Source organism: Cebus imitator, unplaced genomic scaffold (genome assembly GCF_001604975.1).
Source record: "Cebus imitator isolate Cc_AM_T3 unplaced genomic scaffold, Cebus_imitator-1.0 Scaffold3, whole genome shotgun sequence".
Taxonomy (NCBI): domain Eukaryota; kingdom Metazoa; phylum Chordata; class Mammalia; order Primates; family Cebidae; genus Cebus; species Cebus imitator.
The window spans coordinates 4,344,837-4,356,609 of NW_016107318.1; the positions used below are offsets into that span (position 1 = coordinate 4,344,837).

The window sequence follows — 11,773 nt, forward strand, 5'->3', positions numbered from 1 at the left end:
ACGATCTCGGCTCACCACAACCTCCGCCTCCTGGGTTCAAGCAATTCTCCTGTCTCAGCCTCCTGAGTAGCTGGGACTACTGATGCAGGCCACCATGGCCAGCTAATTTTTGTATTTTTAGTAGAGACAGGGTTTCACCGTGTTGACCAGGATGGTCTCGATCTCTTCACCTCGTGATCCACCCGCCTCAGACTCCCAAAGTGCTGGGATTATAGGCGTGAGCCACCGTGCCTGGCCCTGTATCACTATACTTTTTATCAATAAAGTTATAAAATGAGAAGCTATAAAATTCAAAGTATCACTTTACTGGTTTTCTTTTTTTTACAATCCTGATAAATATTTTCAAATTATTGTGATGACATAGTTAGCTTCAGTTGCTATAAGGCAGCTACTTTAATGTAGTTTCTTCAAAACTCTTAACGGATACATATTATATTAGAATAGAATAATAATTTAAGTACACATTATGGGTAAAAATAGGTTTTAAAAGTTCCAGAATAACTTCTAGCCATGATTGTTTTGATTTCTCTTTTTTTTTTTTTTTTTTTCATTTTTTATGATAGGATAACAGCCCACCATTCTTTCTGCCCTCCTCCAGGCCCTCTTAGGTTCTCTATTCAACTACTGCAATCTCTACCTCTCTGTGCTCCTTAATTCTAGTGTATCACTCCAACTCTGAGGATATTAACTGTGTAGTGCATCATGGATCAGAGCTAAAATTCTCACCTGGGCTTGATAGGCCTTCTGCAGACCCTCAAACTCTCCAGTTTCCTTTGTCTTCTCCCCATTTTTTCAATCTTCCACCTAGACGAATCTATTTAGTAGACTTTTTCTATCTCCAAGACCTTTCTTAAGTCATTTCTTTACTAAGGAGGTATTTTCCCAAACTAATTATAATGGAAATGGTGGTTTTTCTCCTCTTTGCCCTAAACATGATTGTTTTTTCTCCTTCAGCCTCTGAGACCTCTAAATGTGCTTAGGTTTCTAGGTATATCTGGCATGAACTTTAAAATTTTAATATTGGTAAACATCTCAGACATATCGGTCTAATCTATCTTTTTTGTTTACTTTTTTATTATGGAAAAATTCAGGCATACAAACCAGAAGAGACTAATATAATTCACCTCCATACACCCATACCAAGCTTCAACAATTATCAGCTTTTTCCACTGTATTAGACAATAAAATGTCTGTTTCATTTATTTTGTGCAACACCTATTTCAGCATAATACATCTTACAGATGTCTTAAGAAAATTGGTAAACTCTCATTTGATGAACTCATTAATAAAGTAATGAAAAGTTACATGTAGAAATAAAATTTAAGGATTTTTTTAAAAACTACAATACATTAAAGGAAAGTTCAGGAACCTCTAAACTGAATAAAGAAGAAGGGAGAAAACTAACAATTGAATCCCTATTATATGCCATAAACTAGGTGGTTTTCATATAGTTTATAAATTTAGAGTGATGAGTATGATAGAACTAAGAATAGACAGGAAAAGATAAATTAGTGAAAATTGATATTGTTCAAGGAACATTTATTGAACATTTTTCTGTAATGTGCTAAGTACAGTATAGGCTACTACATAAATAATAATGAATAGGATAAAATATCTGTTCTCATGGAGTTTATGATCTAGATGAGATAAAATATAATTATCAAAAAATATAATAAGGCTTATATTTTTAGATTAGAAAAGGCTTTATTTAGGTAACATCTGAAAGTGTGCAAACACACATAAAAATTAGCTTTAGCTGGGTGCACTCCTATAGAGGACTGAGGTGGAAAGATCGTTTGATCCCAGGAGTTTGAATCTTGTTTGGGCAACATAGTGAGACACCATCTCTAAATAAAATAAAAATAAGCTCTGTGATGTTAAAGAAAATGCCACCAGTAAAAGAAAGGCTATGTATTACAAAAGTGGGTCTCAAACTTTTGGTGCTCAGGACCGAAAATCTGGGCCCAATATTGAGGATCTTAAGGACCTTTAAGGTGGCCAAGAACACACCACAACACAACAGTTCAGCTCCATTGCACCTTCTAAGAGCCCAGGCAAGTCCACTGAATTCTTATGAAGAATAAGATTAAAGAGAAAACAGTGACCAAAAGATAAGGTTGAACATTTGATTCTAAGAGTTTGGTTATAATAAAGGTTTTGTTTATATGGATTAATACTATAGATCTTTAACATATTAGAAATTAAAACAAAATATTCAACTATATATTAAGTCATTTAAAGTAACAATAACAAACCATTATTTATAAACATAAAAATAATTAGTAAGAAGAGGAAAATCATTTTACATTTTTGCTAATCTCTGGTATCTGGCTTAATAAAGGAAAAATACATTCTCTTATCTGCTTCTGCATTCAAACTATGGTGGTGGTGTTTTGATTGAAGTCTCTAAATAAAACTTTACCTTATACTAATATGTAGTTGGAAAAGGAAGAACTTTATGGACCCCTAAATGGTACTGAGGACTCCCAGGGGTTCTAAGACCATATTTTGAGATTTGCTGAATTACAGGAAAAACATCCTAGTGAGTCATGTCAAGTTCTAGAAATGTATTTTAGAATGCCACTGTATTTTAGAATGCTAAATGAGATGGGTTTAACAACTTAATTCCTATACTCAGTGACCCGAAAACCAAAAGATTTTATATCTGGAATCTTAACAGCCTTTCTTCATCTAATGGTAGGTAGTGATTTTTCTTGTTTTAGCAGGCAGATGCAATGTCCTTGGTCACCTTAAAGGGGCAGCAGCAACATAGCAATTCAGTCCATTACACCTCCTACATATCTAAAATCCCAGACAAGTCAATTGAATCGTTATCAAGAATAAAATTAGAGAGAAAACAGTGATCAAAAGATAAGGTTGAATAGGTGATTCTAAGAGTTTGGTCATAATAGATAAGCTGGGATGATAAAGGGTTTAGTATTGCCATTCTAATTCACGTTAAATGAAGACAACTATGTATCCATCACAGGTTTCAGAGGGGATATTGCAATATTACTATAACCTATACATGATCTATCCAAAAAGCTGCAGTTTTTTTTCAAATTTGACAGATTAGGTCTGTATTTACAATACATTATTTTTGTGAGAAGGAGAATCTGCTATATGCCAAAAAGTATGCCTGGCAATGCAATACAAAACAAATAAGAGCTAGCCCTTGTGAATCAAATAGCTTTGGTGAAAGAAATAGATGTCCTAATTATTATACGATGTAGTAAATGCTATAATAGTAGTATTATAACCAGGCTATAGAAACATGGAAAATACTATGGTGTGGTTAAGGAAGATGTTGGGTTAAAGAAGGTTTCATGGAGATAATGGCATTTGAGTTATAGACTTTGACAGATAAGTAGAATTTCACAAAGTGGGAAAGATGGTAAAGGCATCCAGGAAAAAGAACCAAAATGAACAAAAATAACAATGCCTGATGACCCACTGCAAATTTGGGGAGCTATAAAACCATCCAGTTGTCTGGGCGTGGTGGCTTACACCTGTAATCCAAGCACTTTGGAGGCCAAGGTGGGCAGATCACCTGAGGTCGGGAGTTCAAGACCAGCCTGACCAACATGGTGAAACCTCGTCTTAAAAAAAAAAAAAAAAAAAAACCGTCCAGTCAACCTATGGCAAAACTAGAAAGATAGGCTGGGCACAGACTAGAAAGAATACTGTGTACCATATTAATAAAAAATTTACATACTATGTAAAAATACTATAAGCAATAGGGAGCCAGCAAAGGAGCATGCCTTAATCAAAGATGTATTCTAGAAAGGAAAGAAAAATAAATTCTTACAGCAATGTAGAGAATGGAGTTTAATGGAAAAAGACCAGTGGAAGGAGGACAAGTACAATGATCTCAGTAAGAGAAGATCCTTATCATGTTTAAGTCAGAAAAGGAACCTGAATTAGGACATTGGCATTAGGAATGAAAAGCTGGAAGAGACATTTTAGAAGTGGAATTGACAGGACATGGTGACTCATAATTTATTTAACAAATATTTATTACACTTCTACTTTGTGCCAGGCACTATACTAAGCTTGGGGAGATGAAAGTGAAGAAAAAGTCAAAGTCCCTGTCTCGATGGAACTTACACTGTAGTGGGGGCACTATTGCAAGAGCTTTGGCCAATTTGATTTGGAAGGGTAGAGAAGAAGAGAGGAATATTGTCAAGAATGAACCCAAGTGAGAGTCAGAGGATAAGAAATAAACAAACAAACAAATAAATAAAAAATAATTTACCCAAGGTTTCTAGTTTGAGCAAATGGGTGAACAGGGTTACCATTACCTGGAGATTAAATTAAAAGGAATGTTTAAGTCAGAAAATGATCTCAGTTTCTAAGCCACTGTGCCTGGTCATCAACTTATTTTTTTATTGAGACAAAGTCTCACTCTGTCACCCAGGATGGAGAGCAGTGGCATGATTTCTGCTCACTGAAACCCTGCCTCCTGGGTTCAACCAATTCTCCTGCCTCAGCCTCCCAAGTAGCTGGCACAACAGGCTTGTGCCACCACACCTGGCTAATTTTTGTATGTTTTTAGTAGAGGTGGGATTTCGCTATGTTGACCAGGCTGGTCTTGAACTCCTGGCCTCAAGATATCCGCCTGCCTTGGAGCCCCAAAGTGGATTACAGGAGTAAACCACAGTACCCAGTACCCAGCCAACTTTTAAGAAGATTTGAAATGTAATACTTAACTATACACTACAAGAAAATGTTAAAACCTAATTCTTACCGTCTTTGGAACAAGCAACAAAATTGTTTTGAGCTTCATAAAATATGGACCTAATTTTCATCATTTTTCACTTGTACAAGAAACATAAACTTAAGTATAACGTAACTTTATTACATTTAATTAATGAAGGTTGCAACTGTATACTTTAAAAATTATACTACAGGCTGGATGCAGTGGCTCATGCCTGTAATCGCAGCACTTCAGAAGGCTGAGGCCTGGGCAACATGGCGAAACCCCATCTCTACAAAAAACAAAAATAGCCCAGTATGGTGGCACACATGTGTAGTCCCAGCTACTCAGGGGGCCGAGGTGGGAGGATTGCTTGAACCTGGGACATAGAGACTGCAGTGAACCCTGATCACACCACAGTACTCCAACCTGGGTGAAAGATCAAGACCCTGTCTCCAAAAAAAACAATAATAATAAAATAAAAATGATACTATAAAACCTGTCATAAACCTCACCATAATTCAAAAATATGAAATTAGATCCTGTTTCACCTATATGAAGTAGTGATCTATTTCCTGTCTACCAATACACACTTCCTCACTGAAAACCAAGAATCTTATGCCGGGCACAGTGGCTCATGCTCGTAATCCCAGCACTTTGGGAGGCTGAGGTGGTTGGATCACTTGCAGTCAGGAGTTGGAGACCAGCCTGGCCAACATGGCAAAACCCTGTCTCTACTAAAATATAAAAATTAGGTGGGCGTGGTGGCACACGCCTGTAATCCCAGCTACTCGGGAGGCTGTGGCAGGAGAATCGCTTGAACCTGGGAGGCAGAGGTTGCAGTGAGCCGAGATTGTGCCATTGCACTCCAGCCTGGGCAACAAGAGCAAAATAAGTATATATAACACCTTGCCCTCATATGACAGTATGTGATACTTTTGAAGTACATGCACCAAACTATGAGCTCCTGAAAGGTAAGAATTGCTCTATTCCTTTCTATGGTTTTAGTGTTTTGCCCAACACCTGGGACACAGTACAAGGTCTATTCATATTTGAGCGAGTGAATGAATGACAAACAGATAACAGGAAAACTGTCTGATCCAAAATCATTTCAAATAAGATACACGATTCCTAGCTACAAAAGGAAGACTGATGATCTAGATGCACTAACTAAAATAATAATAAATGGGGTGGGTTTATGCTAAACTAAATACCATGAACAACCGGAAACCAGAGGCTTCAGGAGTTCTCTTTCCAAGCAAATTGATGCAGTAATCATCACTGGAGTCTGGGCCTCCTCACCATCTCTGCAAGTGGAAGATGGTCTTTCATTGAAGGACACAGCTGGGAATGGGAAGACCATGTTTGGGCCTCTGGCTCCAAACATGTCAGTGGTATGGGGAGGCAGAAGAGAAACAGTAAACTCCTCTTTATAGCCAGCTGTAGGAGTCACAGAAACTCTCCTAAACACTTCTTAAATGGACAAGGAGTAGAATTTTTAAGAAGGCCAGGCATGGTGGCTCACACCTGTAAACCCAGCACTTTGGGAGGCTGCGGCAAGAGGAATGCTTGAAACATGAGTTTGAGACAAAGATGGGCAACACAGTGAGGCTCTGTCTCTACAAAAAATTTTAAAAATTAGCCAGGCATGGTGGTACATGTCTGTATTCCCAGCTACTCAGGAGGCTGAGGTAAGAGGATGGATCGCTTGAGCCCAGGATGTAGAAGCTGCGGTGAGCCATGATCATGCCATTGCACTCCAGCCTGGGCGACACAGGAAGACACTGTCTCAAAAAAAAATTTATTTATGAAATCCTAGGAAATATTTCTTTAGCAGAACTATCTCCCTTATGCTTTCTAAAATCCCACCAGTGAAAGTATTTTATTTGTTTTGGTTAGCAACATATGATACGGTCCCTTCCAGCTCTAATCGACAATAACAATTAGTGTCAATGAATGCTAACCTCTTCTCCTACTCCCATGATCACATTATTTTAGAGGTTTGCTAACCAATATCTACAATGTTTAAAGTCCCAGTTCCTATTGCTAAGTGTAGCAGACTTTCCATGGTATCAGGCATCAGATATACTTGCCCTAATATTTAGATCGGGGACTGCATACTCCAGTGTTCAGGGTCAGGTAATATAAATGTAATGTAAGGTAATGTTATATAATATAATTGGCAGGCAATGTAAATGAGTGTATGTATGACTTGTTTAAAACAATAGGGAATCTCAGAGGCTATGTCAAATGCAGAGCATGTGACCTGCCTGCCTGTGGGGCAGCCACTATTTAGTTCCAGTATATTGTTCCTATGCAAAAATGTGAACCTTTGGGTACAACGTACACTATTTGGATGACAAGTATACTACATGCCCAGACAGACTTCACCGTTTTACAACTCATCCACGTAACCAAAAACCACTTGGGTACCCCTAAAGCTATTGAAATAAAAATAATTTCTTTAAAAAGGTGAAGCCACATTTTGCCCAGATTTTCCAATTTTTCAAGAAAGGATGCAAATCCCTATTTTAATGTAAAATGTACCAATTTTTAAATGTATTTGTGGCTAGAAGTGTCTTTTTTTTTTTTTTTTTTTGACACAGAGCCTCACTCTCTCACTTAGGTTGGAGGCAGTGGTATGAGCACGGTGTACTACAGCCTCAGCCTCCTGAGCTCATGCGATCCTGCCACCTCAGCCTCCCAGGTCGCTGGGACTACAGGCATGCACCACCACATCTGGCTAATTTTTAATTTTTTTGTAGAGATGGGGATTCTCACTATGTTGCCAGGGCTGGTCTTGAACTCCCGGGCTCAAGGGATCCTCTCGCCTCAGCTCTCAAAGTGCTGGGATTACAGGCATGAGCCCCCAGGCCCAGCCCCAAAAGTCTCTTTCTGGTTTTTATTTTTTAATTCTTTTTTTTTTTTTTTTCATTTATTTTCACACTTAGTGATCCTGAAGTAAAAGGTGTCTTTTTGATTGTCAATTTCTGACCTTAGTCTAAATGAATAGACAACACTGAGAAAATGGAAAGGGTCAAAGGGGAGGCCTATTTTGGCCAGAAAGCGTGAAGCAGTGTCAAAGGGGAATAAAAGACAGGGAATAAGCACAGGATGGAAGGTGAGAAGTGAATTTCACCAACCTCGAAACCTCACATAGGAGCCCCAATATGCTTGTCTTCTAATCTGAGAGTAAAAAGGAAGAGACGTCAAGAAGGAAATAAAGGAGGAAGAAAACGAATCACCTGTTGAACACTTACTGGGTGGCTGACACTGCATGAGATGCTTTCCACGTGTTGTTTTATTGAGATATGTCAATGCGAAAAGAAAGAGTTCTATGCATGGGAAAAAGAATAAAAGAAAATACATCGAAATTCTAACAGTAAGGGTGTCAGATTATAAGAGCCCCTTTCTCCATTTTCCATAATTTTTAACCATAAATATAATATGGTATATTAACATTATAATACAAATTACACTGAAATTTAAGGTGGATTTCCGGGTGCAAATTCATCCACCCTAGAGTATAGAAAGTAAACTACTATAAGCCAAACTACACACTGAATATTTAAACAGAAAAAGAAAATGTAGCCATTTCAAGTGTATGTAATATCTAACTGTGGAATTATCAACCCAGAAAGAGAACATGAAAGAAACTATACAGGTGATATGGACCACAGTTAATTAAACAAGAACAGAAATATGTGAAATTGTTAAGAATGGGATTATAAATCATTTTCTCTCCAATTTATAAACTACCAATATGTTCTGTGTGCGTGGCCTAAATAACCACAAAATATACTAAAAGTCCTCTTCTATAAAAACGTTTAGACTTTTACCTATCTGTTACATACTTTTACACATTCACTGCATCATTTTCTTTCGTATAGGTGTGTACAACTCTCATATTTATTTATTTATTTTTTTTTTTTGAGACAGAGTTTCGCTCTTGTTACCCAGGCTGGAGTGCAATGGCGCGATCTCGGCTCACCACAACCTCCGCCTCCTGGGTTCAGGCAATTCTCCTGCCTCAGCCTCCTCAGTAGCTGGGATTACAGGCATGTGCCACCATGCCCAGCTAATTTTTTGTAGTTTTAGTAGAGACAGGGTTTCACCATGTTGACCAGGATGGTCTCGATCTCTTGTCCTCGTGATCCACCCGCCTCGGCCTCCCAAAGTGCTGGGATTATAGGCGTGAGCCACCGCGCCCGGCCAACAACTCTCATATTTAAATAATCTCCTTTTGTCTGTCTTTTTTGTCTTTTAGGGTATTTCAAAGATAACAGGTTTGTTTTTTTTTAAATAAATGAAGTATATCATTATAGGCTGCTCAGATTCTAAGCAATCTAAATCCCTGATTAATCTCATCCAAATATGCATATTTAGTTTTCATTCTGCTCAAAAATGAAACCCTAACCTAAATACTTCAAGTGAAGTTTCAGGGGAAAAATACTGTTCAAAAACCTAGATAATGCATTCCTTTGTTGATGCTAAATATAGTCATCTCAAGATGACATACATTTTGACAATGATCAGTCTTACATGTCAAATTTTCAAAAATAGCACAAATTCCATTTTAAGGTGAGCAGGAAAAATTGCTATTCATTACATTTCAATTCATAATGGATTTTAAAGTGTGAATCTTCTATTAGAACTGGATTACCCTGTAACTATAATGAGGAAAACTGGATTTAAAAGAATTTTGTTGTGGTTTTAGCTTAGAACTGTTTAAGGGAATTGTTGCAAATAAACTACATAATTGCATGCATTTTTCTTTAAATTGCTCCCCAGAAGCATTAGTCAAAATATAAAATATCTGCAAAAATACGGTGCTAATAGCGGTAAGGAAGAAAAAAATTAAATAGCTACATTTAATCAAAGCTTACTTACACAAATTATACCTCCCAGAAAAAACCTTTTTCTCATTTGATTAATTATGCTTTTTTTCTTAACATTACCCCAAACCCAAAAGAATTCGAGACAAAGTTTTCTTACTGCAGTAATTTTATCTGTAAAAGGATAATATTAGCTGGGGAAATTTTGTGGTCCACTCAATAACGTGTGACTAAGATGGTATAAATATTTAAGTTTATTTAATCACATTACCTAAGACATAGTTATGTTGTGACTCGCAGGCCAATGGACCGCTGCTACACGATTTCATTAACAAAACTTAACGATAAATGATGTTCCCGTTTCTTTGGTCAGGGAACTAATTTCTTTATTAAGGCTTCTTTTCTCTACCCGTCTCTTTACCAAGGACATTTTGTTAGGACATATCTTTATGCTATTTTTACCTTGTTATCTCTCTGCCAACTTTGTTCACGTTGTGGCCTTTAATAACTATAAAATGAATACCTCTAAGTCATTGCAGTAACCAACTATAACCTCTCAACTTCGTCATTTTCTATATAAATGTCAATGCTAATACATTTGTAGAACGTTTTACAGTTTACAATAGTTGGAATGGTCTAGGGGAGTTTTCAAGAGGTGACTACAGTCTTCACTCACGTAAACTACGTACACTTCCAGCTCTAGTTGCTCAACCCCCAGCATCCCACCTCGGGCAGAATCACGAAAAAAGCCGTCTGGAGACAGGAGTGCGGGGATATGAGGGGGTGGGGGGGAGAAGGCTGTTAAATCATATTTCTCCCCATCTTCTATATGGACCGATCAGAAAGGATTCTTTTTTTTTTTTTTAATTGACCACTGGTGATCAACAGAAAGGATTTCTTAACTGGCTCTGCTGCAGAGACAGAGATCGCGGCGGGGGCACGTGGGGGGGACGGCACTGAACTTCCCCCGTTAGGACCCCAAGGGTTCAGTCGAGGGACTGGCACCCACTCCGCTCACAGAGGGCACGGAGGCTTCCCTCCCTGCAGTGGGGAACGCACCCGAAACTCAGCTGTCAGGACACAGGGAGCAGGGCAAGGGCTTCGCAACCAGAAGCCGGAGGCCGGCTGACGCTTTCAGATACGGGGGCAGCCTCTGGTCCGCACCCCGCCGAGCCCGCAAGACGCGGCTCCGAGGGCCGGTTTGCTCCGGACTGGGCCAGCGCGGAGCCACAGCTGGATAGCGCCCAGCGCGTCCTGGACCGCAGCGGAGCACTGCCAGAAGCCGCGGACCCCGAGCGCCTCTCGGCAGCCGCCGCTCCCGCCCCCGCCCTCGCCCCAGCCAGGGGACCCGACACCTCCGTCTTCCACTCCCCCCAGCCCACGTTCCCCCAACTCTTCTCACCCTCCAGGAGCCAGTGACTGGTGAAGGTCCTCCTTGCGCGCGGAGAGACAGTGCGCGTCCTGCCTGGCTGTGGGTAGGGGTCTGGGAGCTCTGGCCGCTAACTCTTCTGCTCCAGCCGCTGGGAGTCCTCTGGCCGCCGCCGCCGCCGCCGTCTCCAGCAGCAAGTTTCCATAAAAGTCCTGGTGCGCAGCCTGCTCCCGCATTCCAGGCGGGCCCAGCGCCGGCTGCAGCTGTTCCAAAACACAAGGCCAGTTCCCCCAACCCCCCACCTCCGTTGTATCACCCGGAGGGGGGTGGAGAGTCGTGGAGAAAAGCAGGGGAGGGGGACCGTGGCTGCCAACTTTCCGCCAAAATGTAACTGTCTCCCGGCCCCAGGTGCGCAAGCTGACCCCCTAACCTTGGGCCCGCCTCCACCTCCAGCCAGGCCCGGGGAAGGAAGGCTGCCCCGCCGTGGGAAAGGAATGACGCTGAAATGGGCTTCATTACCCGGCTGGAGCTGGCTCCCCCTACCCGCAACCCATTTGCTCTGGGGCCCACTTCTCTCAAATTCTCTACCCGTCCTAGTTTCCAGTCAAGAAGCCAAGCCACTACATTATCTTTTACTACCATAAGCATTGACTTTTGACCAAGTTTTCCTTTATTACCAAGAGCGTGGGGCAGCAATCCGGGAACACTTCATCTATCTATTGCTCTCCTTTTCTTAGCTCCAGTCTTTAACTCTAAACGGAGAGTTGAAAAAGAAAGAAAAGAAAAGAAAGAGAAGGAAGAAGGCAGAGGAGAAAAAAGGAATATATTTGTATAAGTACAAATATATTTATATTCCACATTTTTCTTAATTGA

The 11,773-nt window shown here is 40.0% G+C and overlaps 1 protein-coding gene across 7 annotated transcripts in view; it reads right to left on the minus strand.

The window, feature by feature from the left end:
* The window catches only part of NEXN (nexilin F-actin binding protein), a 50,421-nt gene extending 38,958 nt beyond the window's left edge, over positions 1-11,463 (minus strand). For 6 of the 7 annotated variants that reach the window (XM_017531216.2, XM_017531206.2, XM_017531224.2 and 3 more), the window contains exon 1: positions 10,934-11,462. In XM_017531216.2, the coding sequence (XP_017386705.1) occupies positions 10,934-11,136 (203 nt within the window). In that variant the 5' untranslated portion in view covers positions 11,137-11,462. Of the gene's footprint in view, positions 1-10,933 lie in introns of all 7 variants that reach the window. The other variant, XM_017531188.2, reaches the window with a different exon arrangement.
* Positions 11,464-11,773: the final 310 nt, after the last annotated feature.